Source organism: Felis catus, chromosome A2, assembly GCF_018350175.1.
Source record: "Felis catus isolate Fca126 chromosome A2, F.catus_Fca126_mat1.0, whole genome shotgun sequence".
Classification (NCBI taxonomy): domain Eukaryota; kingdom Metazoa; phylum Chordata; class Mammalia; order Carnivora; family Felidae; genus Felis; species Felis catus.
The window spans coordinates 114,218,716-114,245,917 of record NC_058369.1 but is presented as its reverse complement, the minus strand read 5'-3'; the positions used below and the strand labels follow the sequence as shown (position 1 = coordinate 114,245,917).

The window sequence follows — 27,202 nt, the reverse complement described above, 5'->3', positions numbered from 1 at the left end:
GAAGTGGCTTCAGTGCCCTGGGAGAATGTCCTGGAGAGTGGGGTGTCCAGGGGGAATGGCAGCTATTTGGAAGGAACTAGAGCTCACTGGGGGTGTTCCTACTTGTTGGTGGCACCGCTGCTGGTTTGGGAATGATTTCAGAGGCCCACTGACGAGTTTAATGCTTACAAGTATTTCAAGTTTATTAGAAAAGAGCACTAACGTGGCAAAACCCTCATGTTGTGGATGCCATGACGCTGGATGACGCTGAATTAAAACAAAGTGTGTGGACTTAGGATACAAGAGATCTGCAGTTTAGGCAAACACACTACAGGTGTTTTGCCAACTCTTAAACTTCTTTGGGGTGAACTAATAAAGGAGCAACTACCCACAGCTTTGTGGCAATGCGTTTTGTGGTTTGTAAGTCAGGAATTGGCTAACATGAATCTAAACCTATCAAGGAAACAGTCTGAAAGTCTGGGTAAGGTTTGAGGTTGCTTTTGTCTTGGAATGTAGGTGCCATGGAATGAAAACTCAGAACCATCACTAAGAAGATTCCAGTGGACTATGCTTGATCCTGAGACTGACAAACAAAGTATCACACTCATATGCAGCACAAAATATTTGTTAAAAATTCAAAAACACTTACTTCCCCTTTTTAATTGTGTTCCTGCCAAGCAGTGGATCAAGGACCGGATCTATTGTTTCCTCCAGATTTTCAACTAAGATGACATCTCCAAAGGCCACAGCGGTTTCAATGGCATTCAAAAACCTTAAAATCCAATCATAATTGGTATCATAAGATGTCAATAAGCACAGGGAAAATGTTCCAAATTATTGAAATTATATTTGATGTAATGTAGATTTTTTTTAGTGAGACAAACTTAGAGAAAACTTTCATATAGTATTCAATTAGATTACATAGAAAATAATGAGTACATTTTGAGATGAATTACACAGTGATATTTTCCAAGTGAAATTGAACAGTATGACTAAGTCCATGGGTAAATTAGTTCTTGTGACAATAACCATGGTTGAGACAAATGTAACTTATCCAAACATCATAAATTTAAATTAATTTAACAGGTCTTTTTTTGATAAAAAATTCAAAATATATTAAATGCCTTGTGGTTTTGTCAAACATTCATTTAAAAAAAAAAACCTTTAGGTTCGGTTGTGGTAAGTGGTAAATTATCATTATATTCTCATTCTCCAAATTCTCCATTCATTCTCCCTCTCCAAAAATAGTTTCTCCCCTTCAAAAATAATTTTCCCCAAGTATCCAGATAAGCAAGGAGTACATTTATCTGCACGACCGCAGAAATTCCTTATTTCACTTTATGTGTGAAAAGATGAAAAAAGGGTCAAATGAAGTACTAGTAAGTCTAAAAGTATTCAGAATTAACTGAAAACCAACTACATACAAGACTTTATTTATCATACCGTATTGTCATGAGGACCCAAAGACAGAAAGTCTCAGTAGATTCAGTTCTCAAAAACTGTATGTAAAAGGTGACGAAGAAATGATCTTAAGGCATTCCATGTTGGGACTTGTAGCCATGTTGCAATCCTACTCTAGGCAAAGTATATGTTCAGAAATAGGATTCTAATCACCATTAGGCCTATACACGCAGGTGACAATTCTTGTGTCGCCATATGTCAAATGCCCTAAAGGATTACGGTACATCTAACTTCCATTCTTGGCCTTAGGGAAATGACCTATTTTTCCAGTCAGGCACAGTGTTTGTTCCAATCTTCAACCTAATTTCATCTTCCGATTAAGTGGCTGCCACCCAACATAAATGACCTTTCAGCGAAAAGACTTTATGTGAAACAGGAGCGAGCAGATAAACAATGTGTGCCATGCTGTCGCACTGCACAGTAGCAGAGGGGTCTAGCAAATGCCAGGACTTCGGAGAAATGAGACCCATTTCACAGCAGCTTAGCAGAAAGCCAATCCTTCTGATCTCACATACCCTTTCTGGCCCAAGTGTGTGACTTTCAGGTCAGTTCCATACTTATTCTTGATCCACTTAATTCCCTGCTGCTGGGGATCTATCATCAGAGGCCAGCGCTCACAGTGTGTTAGGATAGCGGCATTTTCGGTTGACATTCTGTCACTGGGCAGCCCTTCGTTATTCCAGGTGGCGATTGTAGCATCATCCGTCAACATGGCAATTAAGTCCAGGCCTTCGGTTATTGGGATGGAAACCTTGAAAATCAGAGTTGAATGCAATAAACTGCCAGTGTGGCAGAGCAAAAGACTCAGCATGACAGACAAGAAAACGAGAGACCAAAGCCTGGAGAACACATGTGAATTCTCTCTGGACCCTCAGAAGCCAAATAAAACTCTCGCTGTGAAACAGAATTCAACCTGGTAAGTACGGTATTTTTACCTCTCAGAATTCTGTCAACTGCAGTATTCAACATCTGGTTTATTACTGCATCTGACTTCAAGTGAAAGGGACTCTGCCCTCTACATACATCGGCAGCTGCTCCAACAAGGTGAGAGGGAATTAGATACTGGGAAGGATTGCAGGCCAACAGAAATGCATTCGCTTCAACGCAGTAATCACCCCCACATAAGCAAAGCTAAAATGCACTATCTTGCTCAGGCATTTCATCCTTTTTACTCCAGGCCAACCCTACAAGAGATGACTTCTCTTTCTTGGATAGGGTAATGGAAAGTATCCCGTCTGCAGGAACTCCATTGGCTTGCTGGCTGTGCCCAGGAACTGACATGGTGGCCTCTCCTCTGAGAGGGAATTGTATGCCCTGTCAATGTGGAAAGGAGCTGTCTCCTTTAAGAGACAAAGAGAAACCTATTTAATTATTTGATTTAACTTTTAAGGTTTATTTACTTATTTTGAGACAGAAAGCATGAGATGGGGACGGGCAGAGAGAGAGAGAGAGAGAGAGAGAGAGAGAGAGAGAGAGAGAGAATCCCAAGCAGGCTCTGCAGTGACAGTGCAGAGCTCACTATGGGGCTTGAACTCATAAACCGTGAGGTCATGACATGAGCTGAAGTTGGATGCTTAACCGACGGAGCCACCCAGGTGCCCTAAGATATCTGTTTTAATATCTTCTTTTTTACATTTTTAAATGTTTTATTCATTTTTGAGAGAGAGTCAGAGTGTGAGTGGGGGAGGAGCAGAAAGACAGAGGGAGACACAGAATCCAAAGCAGGCTCCAGGCTCTGAGCTGTCAGCACAGAGCCCGACACAGGGCTCGATCTCATGAACCGTGAGATCATGACCTGAGCCAAAGATGGATGCTTAACCAACTGAGCCACCCAGGCACCCATATATATATATATATATATATATATATATATATATATATATATATATATATATATTTTAATGTTTATTTATTTTTGATAGAGAGCGCAAGCAGGGCAAAGGCAGAGAGAGAGGGAGACACAGAATGTGAAGCAGGCTCCAGGCTCTGAGCTGTCAGCACAGAGCCTGACCTGGGGCTCAAACTCATGAACCGTGAAATCAGCTGAAGTCAGACGCTCAACCAACTGAGCCACCCAGGCGCCACCCTAAGAAATCGATTTTAAAGAATAAGGATCATTCTTTACAAAAGCAACTTTACAAAAAATAAGATTATAGGAAAGAATTTGTTAAGAAATGTATTCATTTGGTCATCAATCACCAAATATTTATGGAGTACCTCCTCCATAAGAAACAGCATCTGGAGACCCCGTAATGAGCAAGATGAGTAAGGAGCTAGTCCCATGTCTGGGTGGGGGGGGGGGCGCTAATATGGAAACATGCCCTCAGAAGAGAGGGCAGGAAGAGCCCTACTTGGAGTGGGTTGGACGCGGGGGGTGTCGCAGCAGCAGCAGCAGGAGTCTGACTGACTGGTTGACCATGGAGCTTCAGCAAAGAAGGTGCCAGAAGAATTCCTCCAGTAGAGCTACTGGATATGAATACATATAGGAAAAGTACCACTGATATGAATACATATAGGAAAAGCAGCGTAACATTCCTACTGTCTCTGACCACAGTGTTACCTTAGAAGTAAATCAAACTCAGTCTCCTAGTGGGATAAGCAACAGCCTTGGTATTGACACACAATTTTCTGAAAGACACAAGAAAAATCGTATCTTTTCGAATAAGCATCCTCCTATCAGCAAGGGATCTGTGGCTTTAACTTCTACTTAATGCGAACAACTTGAAGCAACTGGAGGTTTGAAATAACTTTAATGTCTGATGCTAAAAGGAGTAAGAGAAAGTATACATGTATGTCTTGTGTCCGAATTTGGTAGTTTTAACTGTTTGAGCACCTACTGTGCACACAGTTGAGTGCAGGGGATCAAAGAGAAGTCCCCCTTTTTATAAAGGGTCAGTTTAATCTAGCAGGGGAAATAAAGCAGGTAACTCATAGTAAAGAATATCATAAATGTTGTGCAATACCTTGAGACTTAAATTTTCACAAACAAATTTTAGGATATTTTCTTGACAGTATTATGTTCAAATAGGTGGTTGCATAAGTGCACAAAGAAATTTTTTTAATTAAAATATATTTTTTGGTATTTACACTATAATAATCATTTTCATAATAAACTTTACCCTAGGTTTAGGCTGGGGAATATAAACCTCATTTCACATGTGTCTTTTTCATTCACTCTTTTCTTCCTAAGTCCTTGAAGAAGTATGCAGAAAGGAAAATGAGTCTGGAAACCAAACACAAAAAAGGGAGCCCTTTATGTCTCAAGTCAGCTTTGCAAATCCAGAAGGCTCCATCTAATTGCTTCATTCAGTAGCATCAACCTAAGGGTCAGCCCGGATGCCACTATGATATGAGGTGGGGAAAAACAAAAACAAAGAGGCTCCCCTCTACAGAGAAGAAGCTTCTACTCGAGAGAAGGAGAAGGATGGATGTACATGCCATGAATCAACCCAAACTAATCCTAACACGACATGTGTATCGGAATCCTCTGAAAACTAACCAAGTGGCATATTCCAAAGGAAGAAAGGGAACCTTCTGATGAGATGACACTTTCATTTCCCCAAGGAAGACTTCTGCACTGCTGATGGGAATGCAAACTGGTGCAGCCACTGTGGAAAGCAGTATGGAGAGTCCTCCCAAAAATTAAAAATGGAATTACCAAATGACCCAGTAATTGCATTACTGCGTATTTACCCACAGAATATGAAAACACTAATCCAAAAGGACCTAGGCACCCCTATGTTCACTGCAGCATTACTTATAATAGCCAAATTATGGAAGTAGCTCAAGTGTCCATCCATAGATGGATAAAGAAGTGGTATATGTATAATGGAATATTATGCAGCCATTAAAAAGAATGAAATCTTGTCACGTGCAACAACATGGATGGAGCCAGAGAGTATAAGGCTAAGTAAGTCAGTCAGGGAAAGACAAATGTTATATGATTTTGCTCATATGTAGAATTTAAGAAATAAAACAAAAGAACAAAAAAAGAGACAAAGCAAAAAACCACATGGTTAAATACAAAGAACAGACGGACAGTTACCAGAGAGGAGGTGGGTGGAAGATGGGGGAATTAGGGAGATTCAAGAGTACACTTATCATGCTGAGCACCAGGTGATGTATGAAAGTGCTGAATCACTCTTTCGTATTCCCAAAACTAGTATTAACTGTATGTCAATTATACTGGAATTCAAGAAAAACAAAAACACACAGGGTTGCTGAACTGAAAAAAAAAAAAAACCACCACTCACATTTCTAGGTGACAAAAAAACCTAACATTTATAAGGCCTTACAAAATTTATTCACATACATTCACTCTTTTCCATGTCTCAGGTAACTTATAAGAGTTCTGCAAAGAAGCTATCTCTGGTTGTTTGCTTGTTTTCGCTTAGGGCACTGAGGCTTAGAAAGGCTACCACCACTAATAACCCCATGTATTTGTTCTGTCTTTAACTTCTCGGTCACATCGATGAGGAGAGTGTAAATGTCTCCATGAACTTGTCTGTCTTTCCACCTGAGTGCCCAGAGGACAATAACTCTAGATGGAAACAATTTTGGGTAACAATTTTACTTGGACCCACGGGCCATGTATGCCCATTACCCTGTCTTGTTCAGTCACTACCTTCTAAGCTATTCTCTGGATAAAAATCATGTTAAGTAACAGTTTAATTTGGACCCTCAAGGCCATGTACGCCCACTGTCCCTATCCTTTCAGTCACCACTCTGCTGCTGTTCCTTCCCGACCCAGCCTCCAGACTCACACCCCCAAGATGCACATTCTGCAACTCTTCCCACACATCCTTTAGAATCATGGTCCTATTCAGATCAAATAACCTTGCTCCCACGACCTGCTCATCTTCACCAAAACATCAGTTCTCACTTAAGCAGTGGTTCTCAACCCTAGGCTGCATACTGGAATCCATGAGAGCTTTCCACAGCTGCCAACAGGCAGCCCGCCATCACTAGTGATTCTACTTCAATCGACATTGATTTGTTTTAAAAGTTCACTTCCATGTGATCTCAACATGAGGCTGGGTTACAGGAATGACTCCCCTGGGGACGCACTTCCCTCGAGGGCTTTCTCCGGAGACTGTTGTCTTAATACCCTCAACACTCAAAATGTGTGTGGGAAAGAGTTGTCATCCCTCCTACTTGCCTATAGATCATTTAGATATTGGCAAATCTAAAAAGCCATAAAGCAGACTGGTGATTCCCTAAGCCTGGAGAGAATGGGGTGATTGGAGCTAATGGATATGGGTTTTTTCCTTGGGCTGATGGCCATGTTCTAGAATTGACCGTGGTGATGGTTGTACAACTCTGTGGATATGCTAAACACCAATGAAATGAATATTTTAAAGGGGTGAATTGTATGGTGGGTAACTTACATCTTAATGAAAAGATATACTCAACACCTGCAACATTCCAGGTACCATGCCAGGTTAACAAAATATACAGAACCCTTGCTTCCATGGATCTTACACTGCAGCTGAAGGAGGGAAAAGCTGTTAACCACAGTAAATGAATAAGTGAAACAACATATTAGCAAGTGATAAGCGTTATGGGGAAAAATAGAGTGGGATGAGACATACTGAGGGATGGACGTTATAATTCTTTCTGAGATTTGAAAATGGCATCTGAACAAAGACCTGATGGATGGGAATGAGCTATTTATACTACAGCACTATAAATAAATATATATATATGTGTATATATATATATATGTGTGTGTGTGTGTGTGTGTGTATGTATATATATATATAAAACTATTTATATCTCTATATAGATAGAAAAAACACCAAGGGCAAAGGGCCTGAGGTCAGAGCATATCTGGTATCTGGGCAGTGTGACTAAGGCAGAGCAGTGAGGAAAAGAATAATAAGGAGTGAGATATAGAGAAAGGGGTAAAATCAAAGAGGGGTTTATAAGACATTATAGGACTTCTGGCTTTTGCTCAGAGTGCAGTGAGGAGTCACAGAAAGAATTCTGAAAGAAAATTCACTTAATCTGACTTGCACTTTTAAAGAATCACACTGGCTATTGAGATGAGATTTTGGAGAGAAACAACCAATATAGCAACAGGGAAACCAGTTAGGAGGTTTTTGCAGTAATCCAAGAGAGGGATGATGCCTTGGCCCAGGATGGGAGCAGTGAAGGTGGTGAAAACTGGTCAGATTCTGAATGTATTTCGAAGGCATAGCCTGTATAATTTCCTGGATGGGCTGGATATGAGTGCCAGAGGGAAGAGTCACGTCAAGGTGACTCCAAGGATTTTGGCCCAACAGAAGGTGAAGCTGTCATTAAACAAGTTGGGAGTGCCTGGGTAAAAGAGGTTTTGGGCGGGGAGAAGGTCAGGATTTTGGTTTGGATGCACTATATGTGAGACATTTTTCTGACACAGAAGTTAAGATGCCAGGGTCTGGGCCACAGATATACTTTTGCAAATTACTGGCGTACAAGTGACATTTAAAGCCACACACCTGGTGAAAAGTAGCTCAAAGATTAAAAGCTGGGCATTTCAACATTAAGATTGGGGAGAAGAGGAATAAATTAATGAAGTCTGACAAAGATTCACCAGTGACATAGGAGGAAGATGGGGAGGAGGGGAGGTTCTGGACTCTAGTAAAGAAGGTACTGATGGAAGGATGGAGTAATCAATCACATCAAATGTAGCCAAGAGTCAAGTAGGAGGAGACTGGAAAACAAACCACTAGACTTAGCAACGTGGAAGCAAAACTGCACAATAGGAGTTTTGGTAGAGTGGTGGGGACAAAAGCCTGTCCAGAGTAACTCAGAAAATGGAGGGAAGATCTGCAGACAGTGTTTCTAGATTGGTGTCTAAAGTGATGACTGTAAATGAGAACAGAGAAATGGAGGAGTAGCTGGAGAGGCAGGGAGGGTTCAGGAGAAATTTGTTGGTGTATTTTTTTTTTAATTTTTTAATGTTTATTTTTTTGAGAGAGAGAGAGACACAGCATGAGTGGGGAAGGGGCAGAGAGAGAGGGAGACACAGAATTCAAAGCAGGCTCCAAGCTCTAACAGTCAGCATGGACCCTGACAATGGGCTTGAACTCATGAATTGTGAGCCAAAGTCAGACGCTTAACTGACTGAGCCACCCAGGTGCCCCCTGATGCATTTTTCACATGGGAGAAATAACTACGTATGTGAATGCTGCGGACATGATCTAGTAATGAAATAGTAGACAGGGAAAAATTCGTGAGAGGAGAGAAATGCTCTAGAATTATCCCTGAGGAAGGAAAAGTGATGGAAACTAGTATAAACCTATATGATCACCTTTAGATAAAATGTCAGCTGTTCATCTTACAGCATCAGGAGGCAAGACAGGGTATGAGTACAACATTTGCAGGTGAGAGATATGTCTGTGGGAGTTTATACACTATTACACACTAAATGTGTCAAATATCTCTCAACATTCTTGATGGTTTCTGAATTCTATGCTCTGAACTCTATTTCCCCTGTGGAACCACCTTGTTGTAATTATCATAGTTTTAGAACATACTTTACAATCTCGAAGGACAAGTGCTTTCTTACTGTTCTAGTCCAATATTATATTGGCGTTCTCAAAAACATACCGTTCCAACAAACTTCAAGATCACTGGGTCAAGTAAGAATATAATTCCTGGAGTTTTGATTTGAACTAAGTTAAATTGATTTATAAAATTGGGGAGAATTGATCCATTTAGAATATAAAGTCTTCATTTCTAGGAATGTATTAAGGATGGTTGACTTGCTTTATAAAAGGTTCCTTCCAAGGTTACCTTAAAGGTCATTAATAAATGACATGTTTGGTTTATAGGTCTTAAAACATCACAAAAACAGAAGGGCCCAGCTGGTGCAGTTAGAAGAAATGCAAGTCTCAATTTCAGGGTTGTGAGTTCAAGCCCCACGTTGGGCATGGAGTCTACTTAAAAATTTTTTTTAATAAATTTTTTATTTTTTAATTTATTTTTTAATAAATAAATAAATAAATAAATAAAATCACAAAAAACAGAGTCACTTGTTGACTGGCAAACTTACAAGCCATTTAAATCCCCAGGATACCTGAGACAAACTGACAAGTCAGAGACACTTAGGAGACTATTACCTAAAGACAAGCAGATTTCTAGAAACACCCTATATGATAAGAAGAAATAACAACAGATGCTTCTTGAGAGGGCAGGACAAACACTTTCAGAAGAAAGTTAATTTAAAAAATTAACATTGAGCAATTTTAGCTCCTCTTGGGACTCTGGCATAGGCTCATACAGGTGTCATGGTCTTCCCACTCTGCTGTTATCAAATCTAAAGGAGTAAAAGATAACTAGCTCATTAACTGGAACCCCCTTTCCATAAGGACAAACATTTGTCCCACATGATACAAAAATACAGATTCAAAGGAGTACACGCACCCTGACGTTTACAGCAGCATTATCAATAAAAGTCAAACTACGGAAAGAGTCCCTATATCCACTGACTGATGAACAGATAAAGACGTGGTACATATATGCAATGAAAATCTTACTCAGCCATCAAAAGGAATGCAACCACATGGATAGAGCTAGAATGTATTGTGCTAAGCGAAAAGTCAATTGGAGACAGACACATACCATATGATTTTACTCATGTGGAATTTAAGAGATGAAACAAATGAACATATGGGAAAGCAGTGGTAAAAAGAGGAGAGAGGGAAACAAAACCACATTTAATGTTAGAGAACAAAGTGAGGACTGATGGAGGGAAGTGGGTGGGGAATGGACTAAATGGGTGACATGTAGTAAAGAGGGCACTGTGATGAGCACTGGGTGTTGTACATAAGGAATGAATCACTGAATTCTACTCCTGAAACCAATATTGCACTGTATGCTTACTAAAATAAAAAAAAAAAAATCTTCAACGTTAAAAATGTTTGATACCACAGATACATTAAATAATTGATTTATAAAAGGATTATTCTTTAAAATTATTATGGAATGCTTTTAATAAATTTCATTTAATCTGCAGAAGCTCCACTGACATGTATTTGTGTCATGAAAACAACTATTGTGAAAATTGAGGCATAATTACTAATGTAGAACATCAATACACAGAGAGATGTAGGATATCTTAAGGGCTTCCACCAACTGAGACGACACACTGTTGCATAGGAAACAGTGGCCTGGGAGTCAGGAGGTCTGACTTCCCATTCGACATGATCTAAGTCAAGCCACTTAGACTTGTGTGACTCAGTTTTCTCATTAGTGTAAGGGCGATCATAAAATAGATGATTTTTAAACCTTCCAAGTCTGTGATTTCACTTTGCTGATGGGTTTGAATTTTTCGATTTAGGCTGAGCTATTTTTAATACTTATATACAAAATGCTGACCTTTAATCTGTAAGTGGTTGTGAAAAAAAGTCTTTTATAATCCGTAATGTCAGGAAGAAAACAAAGTTTCATGTTAAACTGTAACGATAACCCAAATTTGACTTCAGTTATCAGTTTTGTTAAAAGCAGGTTTCCAGCTGTATCACTACAGTGTATAAAAAATCATTTATTGGGGCACTTGGGTGGCTGAGTGGGTTGAGTGTCTAACTCTTAATTTTGGTTCAGGTCGTGATCTCAAGTTCGTGGGATCAAGTCCTATGTTGGTCTACACTCTGAGTGTGCAGCCTGCTTAAGATTCTCTCTCTTCCTCTGCCCCTTCCCTGCTCATACTTATTCTCTCTCTAGAATAAAAAAAAAATTAAAGTAATTTATTACTTTTCCTCCTTCTGTTGAAACCATCATTAAAGCAAGAAACACTGTAACACACAAGACATATCCTCATCATACTAGAATTTCCAGTCAGTCAGTCATGACAGAGGTAGAAATGAGCCTGGGATACAAAGTATTTTTGTTTTTGTTAACTTTGTTTATTTGGGAATGAGATCGAGAGTGAGATAGCATGAACACGGGAGGGCAAAGAGAGAAAGGAGAGAGGAGAGAGAGGATTCCAAGCAGGATCTGTGCTGCAGGCAAAATTATGATCTGAGCCGAAATCAAGAGGTGGATGCTGAACCAACTGAACCAACCAGACTCTTGTTTTTTTCTACTGAAATTTCAAGATGATGCTTCCAAATGCTGACAAGGTAGGGAAGTGACTTACCTTGTGCTGGAGAAAGGGAACCCACTTGCAGTCTACCAACTCCTGGCGATACTGTTTTGTAAAGGATCCAACGTAAGACACAAATGCTGCTGTAAGGAGAACGTCTCCACAGAGGGTCTTCTCTTGAGCTTCAAACGATTTAATAGACTGACCCCAGCGGATCTTCTCTGACTGAAAGGCCGAATTACTCAGATGTAACCGCAGGGCGAACACCAACTTAACAAATGCTTAATGTAGTCACATCACCACTCAGTTTAGTCTACATCCTTCTGTACAGCCTTTTTAGAAGGCACAGAACTGAACTGGAAAGCATGGCAATCTTCATCCTTCTTACGTTTGAAACCCATAATTATGAAGGGGCTCTCATGCTCTCTTCAGCACAGTTTACTGCGTTATGGCATTAGAACCTTCCTATGTCCTTCCTGGTGGATGATCTAATGCTTTAATCATGATTGACCTCTTTCTTCCAAAGCTGACAGTCACCTTCCTGTCTCTGAGAATGGAGCATCAAGAGCTTTGGCCAAGACTGAGTGACAGTGGGATTTTTAATGGTGGCTTCAGTGCTCTGTATTCCTCCCACTCTACAACAAGGGTTCTACACACCGCCCTAGACAAAGATTATTTAAAATTTTTTAATCTTTATTTTATCTTTGAGAGAGAGGGGGCGGGGTGGGGGAGACAGAATCTGAAAAAGGCTCCAGGCTCTGAGCTGTCAGCACAGAGCTTGACATGGGGCTCGAACCCAGGAATCATGAGACCATGACCTGAGCTGAAGTCGCATGGTTGACTGACGGAGCCACCCGAGTGGCCCCAGACAAATATTATTTTAAGCATACTGGCTATCAGCTGCTTGCAGACAAAGGAAAATAACAAACACCAATTATATTAATTAATTTAAATGTAAAGCTGAAAGAGCCACCTATCCTGGATGCTATTAATTAAAGAATAGTGCTGGTATTATGCAGGTTATTTCTCTAATATAATCACTCTATCGATGGAAAAACCTATAACCTATGTAAAAAAATGGACATCAGGAGGATCTCACTAGCTTTGAAGATAATACGCTCAAAGGATTCTGTTCAAGTCCTTCTATATAGTTGGATGACCATTTAAATCTGATTTCCAGGTTAAGTATGGGGAGGCCTTAATATTGGATTTGCATAAAACTGCACTAAGTATCTTTGGATTGACTGAACTGAAGGATAGTTCACTAATTCACTTTGTTTCAATGCAGGCTAAAATTGGTGTCACATTCTAAGCACATGCAAATTAATAGGAACTGAAAAAAGATCAGCAATGTGATCATAGAAGCAAAGAAGAACTCTGGAATTTAGCTTTGTTTGTGAAGAACAGAGAACACAGCAAAAATGATATATGTCAGAATAGACTGGAATGCCAGTCCCCTGCAAGCCGTCATACTACCCATAACCCAGAGGTCGTGAAATTAACGAGAATGGTTATCAAAGCTATTATAAATTGTCTTCTTGTTTTGCTTGATAAAGATCATCCCAAGTTAGCCATATAAACACTAAGGGACTTCAATTCTTTAGCCCTCTTTATTGAATTCATTACTTTCCTTCCTTAGCTACAGACCATACATCCATTCATTTCGAAGAGAAATTTCTCATTTGCCTTTCCTCCATCTTTGTTGTCTTTGGATAGTAAATGATAAACAATAAAGTGCACCCACCTCATTCTCCAAAACAGCTTTGAAATTTGAAGATTTACTAAACATAGCTTATTGGCTACTGAAATCGTCAATAATTTCACCATACCACCCACACAACATAAATCATTACTGACATTGGCTAACAAGGGTTTAAGAGTTGGAACATGTCCTGTAATAAATTTCTAGACAGTTAAAAATCACTATAATTTTATTCTAATGCATTATAGATTGCCTGTAATGTCATCCTGGCTGGGGTGACCCATTTCTAATTTTGAACAGCTGTTCAGCTCAGGAGTTAGTTAATGATTAAATATAAATTGCCTGATTTATTAGTCTGAATGGTTGAGACTATAGCTTCCAGGTCAATGCTATATAGACAAAATCATCAGTCTTGATGCTTTTCAGAAGTTAACTGTCTCCTGTTCTTAGTCAGAAAGAATTTGTCCTCAAGGGAAAAGGTCTGACATCTTCAATTAATCCTTTAAAAAATGTGTGTGTGTATACAAATACATATGTAATTTGTTTTTTGAATAGTTAACATTATTTCACTTTCTCTCCTCTCCTTGTCTAAATCATCCTGAACAAATAAAGCCTTTGGAACTTGGCTATGTGTTAGAGACACATGGTATAGCCTGTCTTTTCCTACAGTATACCTACTGTAAGAAAACAGTCTAATTAACCGGAACTTTTTCATTTTCTTAGGTGCCTCACAAATAGTAAATGTTTCAAACTACTTAAATAATACCACTTTCAATAGAAACAGGTATACACCTCACTAGTAGCAGTGAAATTTCTCAACTGATCTAAGAACAAATCTTCAAAGGGCTAAAGTATATATATATTTTTTAACACAAAAGGCTCCTCAAACTCAACCATCCAGGAGCTCCTGGGTGGCTCAGTTGGTTGAATATCCAACTTCAGCAGAGGTCATGATCTCATGGTATGCGGGTTCAAGCCCCACGTTGGGCTCTGTGCTGACAGCTCAGAGCCTAGAGCCTGTTTCAGAGTCCGTTTCTCCCTCTCTTCTCCTCCCTCGCTCGCACTCTGTCTCTCTCTCAAAAATAAATAAACACTGAAAAAAACCTCAGCCATTCACTCATTCAACAAATATCTGTTGGTGCCTATGATGTGCCAAGAATTATTTTGTGTGGCATCAAGCAGTGCAGAAAACCGATGTAGTTCCTGTTCTTGGGGAGCTTCTATTCTAGTTAGGGAAAAAAGACCTCCCCCCCACCCCCTGCCAAAAGTATATGCATTCACAAATGTATGTTTTTAAGGGTGTCATGTGGTGATAAATGCTATGAAAAAATAAAGCTGACTAAGTGGAAAGAGAGCTGTAAGTGGGGGTGGCTGTGTATACGGGCCGAGCGAAACCGCGTGATAAAGAGAACGTTTTAGCAGCAACCTGAAGAAAGTGAGGGAGCCAGCGATGTCACTAGTTGGACATGTGTACGCCACGTGGAGGAAAAAGGCAGAGGCCACAGATCTAAGAGTGACTGACAGTATGAGAGGAGCAAGGGGGCCGGCAAAGGTGGAGTGAGAGGGAAGGTAACAGGTTTGAGGACAGAGAAACATCTGGGAGCCAGATCACATGGGGCCTTGTAGGCCAGGGAAAGACTATGGACTATATTTCGAGTTAGACAATTAGTTACTGGAGATTTCTAAGAGAGGGAAGACACAAATGAACTTAATTTTTAAATTACTCAGCTGCAGTGAGGGGAGTGGACTTTCGGGGGCAGTGGTGAAGACTGGGGCAGTATTCCAGGGAAGAGAGGGGGTGGCCTGGACCAGCACAGGAAGAAGGCTGCGGTTGGAAATGCACTTCACAGGTAGAGCCAAAACAACATGCTGATGGATTGGGTATGGGTCATGACAAAGAGAACAAAAACTCAAGAGCGAGTCCAAAGCTTTTACTTGCAATTACTGAGATGGAATGGACAGAGTGGATTTTACAGAATGGACTGTGAGTTTCGATACAATGAACTTTTAGAGGGATGATGGGTTTAATTTTGTAGTAAATTTAAATTAGATTTTTTGAAGTCTACTCTAAAAGTTAGGCTATCGCCTAACCCAACCCATCCTAACACACGTCTACCTTCTTTGTTGCTAAGAGAATTCTGATTTTCAAGAGTGATGATGGGCCCAGCCCCACGAGATTGGCTTAGCCAATCATGATAACCCCGTTTCCCATTTTCCTGGCCTTCTTTGCAGCTAGATGTGGCCAATCTAGTTCTGGCTAAAGAAGCTTAAGTGGCTGTCTGCCAGATGTGTTTCCAGGAGAAAAATCCAGCTGCTCCAGATTGTTTTCTCTCTCCCCTGAACCTGGAGGTATAGCAGCCATCTGTGAGCGTGCTGCAGAGTGCCTCAGCGTGAAGGACCACATGCTAAGTATGGAGAAGCAGAAGGGACACAGAGATTTGAAGTCTGATCACTAATTCCCTGAATCAAATTCCCTGATGGTGGTCTGCCCCTGGAATGCTTTCGCAATATACAAAAAATAAATTCCCATTTGTTCAAGCCACTGTAAATCAACTTTTCTATCACCTTCAGTTAACTGCTTTTCTAATAGTTCAGTATATGCTTTCAGGAAGCACTTAAATAAAAATAACAGCTTTACTGAGACTTAATTCGCGTATCGTGGAATTTACCCTGTAAAGTACATATGTGAGTGGTTTTTAGTATATTCACAGACTGGTATGATCATCCCCACTAATTGGAGAATGTTTCTCTCACATAATGGACAAACTGTACTTATTAGCAGTCACTCCATACCCTGCCCCCTTGCCCAGCCCCTGACAACTGCTAATGTGTACATTTTGTAGCTTTGCCCATTCTGGACATTTCACATACACGGAATCACATGTTATGTGGCATTTTGTTCTGTCTTCTTTCACTTGATTTTCATTTATTTGGTATTTTCAAGGTTCATCCATGTTGTAATATGTATCATACCTCAATCCTTTCTATGGACAAATAATATTCTATTGTATGAATATATTACACATGGGAGAGCAAATAAAATCTGTAACTTCCTGAGGACAAGGGCTTAAGTTGTTCTACCACTGTGTCCAAACAGGAGACATTTAAAAGAATTGTTTTAAAAATATTTATTTAACAGAGTAACTATTATAATATTAGGAAGTCAGTCCCTTGTAAAAAGATGTCACAGAAAAACCAACCAACCCACCCTGAAGGCTTATTTTTTAAAATGTTCTGATGGAAGAACTCAAGGGCAAGTGTATATGAATAGGTTCAGACAACAGTTCAATCCCACAGTTATCTAACACCTGTTCTTGGTTTACGACAGATCTTAGGAAAATCACGAAGTTCAGGGCTATATACTAAAAAATACAAAGAATCCATCACTTCTTCCTTTAAGTCCATTGGAACTACAGTATTTATGATGATTATTTTGTTTCATTGTTGATTCCATGTCTATTTAGTTATTATCTATTTAGTTATTTTAACAGCAAATAAAGATACCCCCCCCCCCAAAAAAAAACATGTGATCTGAATATTTTAATTAGAATTTTGGAAGAAAAGGTCAACTTGCCTCAAGTTCCTTGACAAGCCTGTTAGCTAGTTCGATAGTTTTGTTGGTTTGGTTCACCTCTTCTTGACACTGAACTTTCTTGGCTATTGCTTTTTCAAAGGAAGCAGTGAGTCTGCTCAGATTTCGATCCAAATCCTAGGTAAGAGTTACAATTAGCTTTTGAGACCTTTTTAGGTGAAATGGAAATAGTATAGTTATCTTAAAAATCTATGACCTTTAGGTCAATGAAACCAATCTCTCTACCTCCTTGATCTCTGCCCCTGTAGCATACATATATTAGGAAAGATAAAGGAGTAGTGATAATAAACCCCTCGGTGCCATTGTAGATGACAAGTTCACCATGTGGTCTTTTCACCTTCCTTCCTCACTAAGCAGAGGGCACATAGTGACTGCAGAGAGTGGACAAGCCCTCCAGACTCAAACACACCCTGGGTGCTCTGTCCCCTCTCCCATGTGCCTAGCTAAGCCTCATCCTCCAGTACCACCTTTGGAATGATAATGGTCATCTTTTGGTTCTCCACCTCTTGACTCTTTTCTTATTTCTCATCGGTCCATAACTCAGGCAATGAAGAGTAGTGTTAATGATTAAGCCTCTCCAGACCTCAGCAACCTGACCCAACTTGGGACAATCAGATTTTATCTTTTGGAAATGGGAATTAAACTTAGAGGTATGTCATTGTCTTCAGCATCAAAAGACCTGGAAAGATTTGTACACTTTGGAGGTCTTCCTTTGGAGAGGGACCATCTTTCACCAGAGGCATAGGAAAACAGGGGAACCTGCTCTGGAGAAATAAAGAACGAAAGGGCAGCAAAACGAGAAATCACACAACTCTAGACAAACACCAAAAGACATTCATGGCAGCTTGTTTCCTGGATCTCTTTCCTCCTAAGACCAAGTCATATTGTTTTTCCTCAGAGTTCCAGAAGTCATCCTGCTCTCTGTTTTGGCTTAAGGTTTTCTAAGTAGATTTCTATTATTGATAGGCAAAAAACATGATGAGTGACATATCAGTACTTGGGAGAGTTCTTACTACAGTAACTTGCTATCTGCCAAGTTCCTAAAACCCCAAATAAGATTTAGGATATTGCTCTTGTAAATAAGTGGGAAGTTCCAAGAGACTTTACTAAACAAACCTGTAGAACATTCACCATTCCTAATTTAGAGATTGCTTATATTTGTCAATGACCCAGTTATCATTATTTAATTTATATCATGCAAGCAGCACCTCCTAAAGGAAACGATGTCTATGTCACATTTAAACTGCGAAACAGTATCAAATATATGGGAACACACTACCATTTAGAGATCAGATTAAAATACATAATATTTAAATGTCTATTTTAGGTCATTACAAGTACTTGTGGTCTTACAAAATACAGAAGCACGTGTGAACCCTGGCATCCAACAGCTGTGTTCATATTTGGACTCTGCTACCAGCTAAGCAGCATCAAGGCAGACTGCTTACTTAACCTTTCTATGCCTGTTTCATCACCCGAAAAATGGAAATAGTAACGTTACCCAATTCACAGCGTTGACCTAAATATACACAGAACTAAGGTATACAATGATGCATATCGGGTTCCCTTCATACGGTTGGGAGACCAGTCTTCCATACAACATCAAGTTGGGAGACAACAGTCTCTTGTGTTTGTTTCTACGCCTCTTGTGAAAAGGCACTGACAGCTTTTGTTCTGAACTATCTTTCCTAACATATCTGCATTGCAAATAGGCTTGGAAAATAGAGACTGTTCTTCTCTCTGGGCAGAAGACAAAACTGTCTCCAGAGAAGAATAAAGATAGACTTCTCTCTAGGGCAAAGGGTGGGCAGGTTTAGGTGTAGTCCTCTTTATACTGAGGGTTTCTGGGCTTGTGATCTCTATACAAACCCAGTGTGTGGACAACATCAGCTGGTCCTCCGTGCATCCGTCCCATGGAAACTGGGGGACCAGAGGACCAATGCACTATGTCCATTCTGCTGGCTGTGCTGTGCATCACACAGTCCTCAGGTCTCTGACCCACACGTATCAGGTCTTCTGCCCGCCTCCATAAAACTAACTTGTGGGGCGCCTGGGTGGCGCAGTCGGTTAAGCGTCCGACTTCAGCCAGGTCACGATCTCGCGGTCTGTGAGTTCGAGCCCCGCGTCGGGCTCTGGGCTGATGGCTCAGAGCCTGGAGCCTGTTTCTGATTCTGTGTCTCCCTCTCTCTCTGCCCCTCCCCCATTCATGCTCTGTCTCTCTCTGTCCCAAAAATAAATAAAAAACGTTGAAAAAAAAAATTAAAAAAAAAAAAAAACTAACTTGTTAGCTTGCACGTAAGGCAAAATCTGGGTTCCTTCACTGTTCTTGATAAGCCCTGGCCTCTCAGCTTCCAGAAGTAAATGGACAAAGAAAGGAGGGAACCAGCCCACCATATACCCTAAACCAGTGCTTTGCAAACTTGGGTGTGCATGACAACCCTCTGGAGGGTTTGATAAACCCACACTCCAGGATTCCCCCACTGGAGTTTCTCATTTGGTAGGTCTAGGGTGGGATCTGAGAGTCTGTATTTCTAATGAGTTCCCAGGTGACACTTTCGCTGCTGGTGTAAGCAACACACTTGGAGAAACAGGGTCCTAAAAAGAAGGACTTCAGATTTGCTTCACGGCCATCCTTAGGCCCTGTCTGTTTGAGAGACTCAATGGCCTTTCTTCCACTCCAGCTCAGCCATTTCTTTTTCACTCAACCTTCAATTAAAGGGTGTCTTTTAATCTTAAACTAGAGAGCCAGAGTAAAAAGAACAAATACATACAGACCAACACTGGGTATGAACGAACTGCTGTCACAGCACAGATGCTGACATCAGACACATCCCTACTTTGCTAGGTGAGAAAGCGACAGGAGATGCAAATCAGGAGGAGAGAAAGTCCAGGAGAGAGGAAAAATCAGAGGCTGCAGGACACGAAGGCAAAGCTAGCAAAAAGTGTAATTTCACTTGGGCTCAAACATTTGTCTAACCTGTGCCAACAGACAGAAACTACGCAGAGGTACTTTGTCCTTGCCATGACCAGCCATGGGGTCTTCCCAGAGAATTGAACCTTGGTGGAAACTGCAGAAATTCTGTTGCATTAGTGACTACTCTTCAGAAATCCGTTTGTGGTAGGGAGACAGAGAGGATACATTCTTCATCAAGACATTTCAATTGTTACTCTATCTTCTTTCCTCTGTGTCTGCAAACTTAGCTCTGTGGCCTACTGATATGTGAGCCTCTCCTTGTAACGTGAGTCTCTGGAAACAACTGTCATGAGCAATTCTATTGAGCCACTTGCAGGCTGTGTACAAAGGATTACTAATTCTGCAACCACACAAAGTCTGAGGTTTAGAATCACCTGTGGCTGCCTTAAACATCCTCATCACTTTTTCTATGAACATTAAATTTCTTACAATTTACATGAAACTGTTAATAGCAGGTGACAATTTTTTAAAGGATTTAGTCAAGTTGAGAGTTTTGAGCGATGGATGTAATTTTTTATAAAATCAGTATGCTACCTGAAGTTTACCTCAATCAAGAGTTGTTGATTTGTTTTTCTTCCAATAGTCACCCAGTGCTTATTGAATGGTATGTTTGGTGCTATCATAGGAATATAGGTGGACTGGACAGAAAGGAGAGGATGGGCAGGTAGGGAGTGACGGTCAGGAAGTCTAGTAGAGGAAGCAGTCTTGACAGAGAAAGGGGTGTTAATTACTGTGGGAAGCGCTGAAATTTTCCATATTTTAAGAAGAACACTTTTGGGGTTATTAACCATCTTGTCAAAATATCTAATCAGAAAGAAGGCATCTTCTTCAAGAGTCCAAGTTTCCAGTATTGCTAGCCAGACAAAATTTGAATTCTGGGGGTGCCTGTGTGGCTCAGACAATTGAACATCCAACTCTTGATTTTGGCTCAGGTCATGATCTCACGGTTTGTGGGATTGAGCCCTGCATCGGGCTCTGCACTGGCAGTGCTGAGGGAAGCTGCTTGGGATTCTCTTTCTCTCTCTCTCCCCCTCTGCCCCTCCCCCCTCCCTCTCTCAAAGTAAATAAATAAACATTTTTTAAAAATTCAATTCTGTAGCATGAAAGGCAAAAAATGCCTCTGCTCACCCTTACAAGTTCATTCCTCATCACTCTGTGCTGTTCCCAACCTTCCCGAAATTGCTTATCTTAGTGCTCTGGCCTGTTGAAGTTCCTCTCAAACGTACCAACTGCTTCTTCCCTCTTTTTATTTATTTATTTGCCAGGAATACCTTTCCCGACATAGTTATTCCTGTGATTCCTATGAAACTTTTGAAGTCCATGTCAAGTACACCTTCATTATGAAATTTTCTCTAATTTCTCCAGGCTGAATAATTCTGTGGTGCTGCTATCACAGTGTATATGTAGTTATATACATACTTGTAACACTGGCCGGGAATGACTGGTTGTTTATTTGTGAAAATATTAACAATGACTGTGTTTGTGGCTAATATTCTCTAAGCACTTACTATGTGGCCAGTACCATGCTAAATTCTTAATATAAACTACTCTTGTTTAATCCTTATAATTCTACCTAAGAAGCACATGCTATTATAAAGCCTACCGCACAGATGAGAAAACAGAACTCAGAGAGGTGAACTAATTCGTGCAGGGTGAAACAGTAGATGTCGAGCCAGGATGTAAATCCAGGCATTCTGGCTCCAGAATCCTTGCCTTTTTTTTTTTTTTTTTTTTGCAAAGAGAGGGAATGCGAGTGGGAGCAAGGGGTTGGTGGGGGGGGGGGGGGGGGGCGGGGAGAGAGAGAGAGAGAGAGAGAGAGAGAGAGAGAGAGAGAATGAATATCCCAAGCAGGTTCCAGGCACGGCATGGAGTCTGAGGAGGGGCTCCATCCCACCACCCTAGGGTCGTGACCTAAGCCAAAATCAAGAGTCAGATGCACAACCGACTGAGCCACCAAGGCGCCGCTGAAATCCTTGCCTTTAGTCGCTATCTGCTATGCTCCTCCTCCTCTTCCAACAGGAAAGTTTTTTTTAAGTCCAGAAACCATGGAAGTTTCTACTTTTCCAGGTCCGTGTCTAGCATACAGCAGATAAGAACTATCTACTGAACGGGTATGTAAAAAAGTGTATCGATGAAAGCTCAAATTCCTTTCTTCTTGCTTGGGCTCAGATGGGGCCCTGTCTAAGCAGGGAGGTAACATCTCTCGGGAACTTCCCCAGTGTTACATTTTGCACTCACCTCAAGCTTTTTCCTGATAGCCTCGAGTTTTTCAGTAGCTGCAGCCAGTTCGAAGTTGGCTTGGGCTAAAGCTTGCCGTTTTGGCTCCACGTCACAGTAGACCTGAAAATCCACACGGGTTTTAACTCATGGGGGAATAAGACGCAAAGAGGACACGTAATTATTCAATCTTACATTTGCCAGAAGCTTCGTAACCCAAGTCTCTATTCCCCCTCTAGCAATTTGGTTTTTATTTCTTAGCAATGGCACTACCCAATGGCAGAGCAGAAATCTATACAGCGTTCCAAGCTCTGTTGGGTTGTCCGTGATTTAGTCATTTATTCTGGACGTGAGAGTTAGGAATCCTTGCCCAAAGTGCTGTACACATCAGACATCGAGATACTACGGTATGTTTGTCCTAAAAATTGGAGATAATCTTCACATCATCAGAAACTGCAGTGGGCGGGAACTACAGTTCAAGTTGGAACCAAGTCTTGATTTTAAAGCAGAACATAAGAGTGGTGAAATTCTCTGAACTCAGGCAGGAACATAAGAGATAGCCTCACAATATTAACAGTGCCGTCACTTTCTTTTCTAAGTTGCGGGCCACTGTCGGGGTGTATCATTTGAATGGGTGGTTTGAGAATTGGGGCGGACCACTTTTGTAACCCTGTTGAGAAAAGAGGAAGGAAATGAAATTTTCTCTTTTATGGCCCAACATCACAGGACACAGCCACAGTCTAGCTCCGTGCTCATCCTTCACCTACAATACAACGAAAGCACAGGGGTCAGACGTTTTTTAAATATTTATTTATTTTGGGCAAAGCACAAGCGGGAGGAGAGGCAGAGAGAGGGGGTACAGAGGACCTGAAGGAGGCTCTGCACTGATGGGCTGACAGCAGCAAGCCTGATGTGGGACTCGAACGCATGAACTGCAAGATCATGACCTGAGCTGAAGTCGGATGCTCAACCGAATGAGCCACCCAGGTGGACACCCAGGGGTCCGACATTTTTTATGGAGGGAAGCCATATGTCAACTGCAATCCACCTAAACCCTTGTTCTACACAGGCTTCCACTGAAGAGACACATCAGAAGGGTCTTACTCTCATGGATTATAAAGGCGATCACCTGGTTTTATGAAAATCACTTTGGGGAGCACCTAGGTGGCTCAGTCGGTTTAGCGTCCGACTCTTGATTTCGGCTCAGGTCATAATCTCAGTTCAAGTCCCGCAAGTGGACTCTGTGCTGATAGGGAGGGCTCTGTGTGGAATTCTGTCTCCCTCTCTCTCTCTGCCCCTCCCTTGCTTTCTCTCTACCTCTCTCTCTCAAAATAAATACATTAAAAAAAAATCACTTTGGGAATGCTTTTGATTATACGCAGAATTTCCTCAGTAGTTCTATTTTTGAATATAATATATAACTGTCTAAGAAAAAATAAGACAGTTCTTCAGAGTTAAGGGCATGCACTGTTCCCTTTTTACATACAGTATTCTGCCAAGTGCTAGGAAGACAGGTGGCAGACAAGAAGTATCTGATAAATGAAAGACTACATTAAATGATATTCTATCTCTACGATGCCTGAAAACACAAGCTTTAGATTCAACCATAACACAGGCAAAAGTGTATTTGTGACTAAAATACTAAAGCAAAAAAAGGGGAGAGGGCTATTTCCTCATCGCATTAAGTCTACAATGGTATAAATTTTTGCACTGAGAGTAGGGATTAAGTTTGAACATGAATTGAGACCTGCGGTTGGTTCAAGTCAACACAAAATTAATATTTTAGTGTAAATAAATATAACTTATCTGTCCAGCAAGTTTTTACCTAATCAAATCACTTGCTGCTATTTGATCTAAAGTAATTGATAATGCTACCCTAAAAAAATTAAGTTTCACACATTTCAAATATCCTTCTCTATAGAATTCTGTTTAATCGGACACTTTCAGGTCTCATTCTTAGGGTTTTATCTTATTCAGATAATTAAATATCAAATTATATAACTTTTTCTTTTTTTACCAGTATGGAAATTAATATCTTTATGGTCCTTGTAACACCTGTAAACCGTCAGATTAAGACTGATACCTCATAGAACTTAACGATGTTGGTGACCCAGGCACAGAGACCAGCTGCTGCAAAAGATTTGGTCCGAATCAGGTTTGGATTGAACTCTGGGTCTTTCAAATACTGCTCATTTACTACTTTCAGACAGTTCTCTGGAATGTGCTCTTTGTCATAGTTAATTAGCGCTTGCAAAAAATCATCAACCTGTAAAGCAAAAAGACTTATTGCAATGAACCCATTTCGGCTGCAGAGAAAATTCCAAGATCAAAAGTTAAAATCAGCTTTTAGGACTCACATTACAAAGGCAAAATTGGCAAGCTGCATTTATCCTACTGTTTGACTTTTTCAGTCTTTGTAGTAGGAAGTGAGAATTAGCAATGGACACTTTTAAAATCTCTTCTATCCCAGGGTAAAATACACAGGAGGCATTCACATTTTGAAGAAAAGACAGAAAAGAAAAAGAAAAACACATACCCCAAAGCCCCTCTGCCTCACCTTCTCGTGCATTAGCAACATTTTTCCAGCATAAGAAATCCATGTAATTTTCTCCCTCCTACACTTAACTGCTTTCACAATTTTGCAAATAGTTAGCAACCTTCCACGTGCTGCTAGTGTTGACCTAGGTCTGCTATAACCCCAAGCTAACCTCCAACTTGGCAAACAACAATTCTCTAAGTCTAGAGAACACACAGTAGGTTACACTCGATAAGGATGCAGGTGATTTCCTTCAGTTTGAACAGCTTTTGCTGTCAAATATGACCACGGTACTAAGAACACAAAGTGTCTGGGATTTTCATCTTGCCAGGCTGTCTGATACCTTTCCCATGAAGACTTTAGCTGCTTTCCAACTTCGGTCTTTAGGCACTCTGCCCCGGGGAGCCAGGAGGACCATCACAGCAGCCGTAACGTTGGTAACGGCGTTGGGTGGGTTGGGAAAGACTTTCAGCTCAGTGAGATTGCCCTGAAGAAAAAGCACACCTACAATGAAGACCAGGGGAGGTCTGGGGAAGAGCTGTTAGCTGATCAAGCTGGTCTGTCCTCTCCGTGTGACACCAGTCTCAGCTTGGCAGTTTTTGCCACCCAGTGATTCCACCTTGGGACCCCAGCAGGTTCACTTTTCCCTGGACACTTTTCTGATACTCCCGAAACAGCACTGGTCTTTTTGGCTTCCAAAAAATTCTCCCTCTGATATACCAGCCCCGCAGAGCCTTGCTCCCTGAGCCCAGGCAATTTGAGAAACAAAGTTTTGAAGGTGTTTATGGGTTCTATCCCAACTACGTAGTACGTCTACATTTTAACCAGGGCCTCCCAGAAACATCAACCCCTTGGTCCAGAGCCTCTTGGTTTTGTTTTTTCTGCACAAGAAATCTCTTCCATTATACTATGATGCCTCTCAACTGGGAAGCTACCTGTATAGCTTGAACCTGCTCTCTGGACAACTTCTTAATCTCCTCTGGTCAAAATCTTAATTTACTCCAAAGACAACATTAAGGGTATAACCTACAAGTGTTAAGGCAAATACTTTGGGGCAGGAATTAATATTATGAGTAGTATATATAAAAAAAACAAAGTATTTCCTGTGACATTTCATAAACTACCTCATATACTCTTGCTTACAAAACCCTGATTCAACCTGATTCTTCTCCATTACCCCAAACTGCCTATTTACTTGGGAAATGACTGCAAAGAAGGGAAAGGATGTGAAAATGAAGCAAAACTTAAAATGTATTAATAGTAACTGAGAGCTAGCTAACCTCCTTCATAATTGCAAATATGTTCACCTTTTTTATAAATACAGTGAGCTTTATATTTAAGTGACATTAATTTATTTTGTCTAGGTGACTAATACATTTGAAGATAGAGTTTCAAATATAGAAAAGCACAAAGAAGAAAATACATATGCAAGTGCTGAGAAAAAAAAAACATAAAATTCCATTACTAAGAGATAATCAGTTACTATTATTGCTTATTTTTTCTAATTTCTCAATGCACAAGCATGTTCTTACAAAAAAAATCATATTGTATATCCTATTTTGTAATCTACTTTATTCACTTAATAGATCACGGACATTTTCTCATGTCACTAAATACTATGCAACAATATTTTAATGGCACCAGAGTATTTGAATACATAAAGGTCGGGGCGCCTGGGTGGCGCAGTCGGTTAAGTGTCCGACTTCAGCCAGGTCACGATCTCGCGGTCTGTGAGTTCCAGCCCCGCGTCAGGCTCTGGGCTGATGGCTCGGAGCCTGGAGCCTGTTTCCGATTCTGTGTCTCCCTCTCTCTCTGCCCCTCCCCCGTTCATGCTCTGTCTCTCTCTGTCCCAAAAATAAATAAACGTTGAATACATAAAGGTCAATCTTTTATCATGGTATATTTATATTCTTTTAAAGTTTTCAGTTTTATGCTAATACTGTAAGAAATATCCATGTAGATAATAACTTTATGATCATAGTCAATTGCTTTCCTCAAAAAAAGAAAAAGAAAACCTTAGAAAAAGCAGGTGAATATTTTTTTGAAAGGCAGTTAAAGTCTGGATCCTCTACTCTTTGAAGTTGAGTCTTAAGAACGTCAGGCTTGGTAATCTGCTGGATTCTCCCTGGAGGCCCAGTAGAACCCAGCACAAAACCAGCTGCAGGCTCCTAAAATAAATTGCCCACAATTCTACTTTTCCTCACAATACCCATCTGACTATCACAGATGATTTTCTCCTCGGGGAATTCAAATGCTCAATGAGGTTTTGCTAATAAGGAGAAACCAGGAAAAGTGATGTGAGCCAAAACTAGGTATCTTTGTTCCTAGTGCATTGCTCTTTTCATGAGGGTGTCTCGTTAATGCCACTTTTTATATCCAGAGGAAATAAAGAATCTTCACTTAGTTCTTAAAGCAACACATAATATGACAACTGATTTTGGGCCAAATCCAGTTGCTAACAATAGAACTGCCTCTTATGAAAGTATAAATCCCATGGTGTTGCAAGTATTCAAAAGGAGACTTGACTGTCAGGCTGTGGCAGGACAGACTCCCGCATGGGAAAGGAAGTCACACTATTAATGATGACCTCGACGTTTGTTCCCACTTCAGTATTTTGTGGGACTCGTTTTCCTTTCTAAAAACTCTTTGGTTGAACAGAATTCACTCTGGGT

General features: G+C 40.6%; 1 protein-coding gene across 14 annotated transcripts in view; it reads right to left on the bottom strand.

The window, feature by feature from the left end:
- DNAH11 (dynein axonemal heavy chain 11) overlaps nt 1–27,202 on the bottom strand; it is a 372,548-nt gene that overhangs the window by 94,605 nt on the left and 250,741 nt on the right. For all 14 annotated transcript variants that reach the window (XM_045052477.1, XM_045052478.1, XM_045052472.1 and 11 more), the window contains 7 exons: nt 24,874–25,017; nt 24,078–24,260; nt 22,016–22,117; nt 16,786–16,920; nt 11,564–11,734; nt 1,956–2,191; nt 629–751 (listed from right to left, as the gene is read on the bottom strand). In XM_045052477.1, coding sequence (XP_044908412.1) covers nt 629–751; nt 1,956–2,191; nt 11,564–11,734; nt 16,786–16,920; nt 22,016–22,117; nt 24,078–24,260; nt 24,874–25,017 — 1,094 coding nt within the window. The remainder of the gene's footprint in view (nt 1–628; nt 752–1,955; nt 2,192–11,563; nt 11,735–16,785; nt 16,921–22,015; nt 22,118–24,077; nt 24,261–24,873; nt 25,018–27,202) is intronic.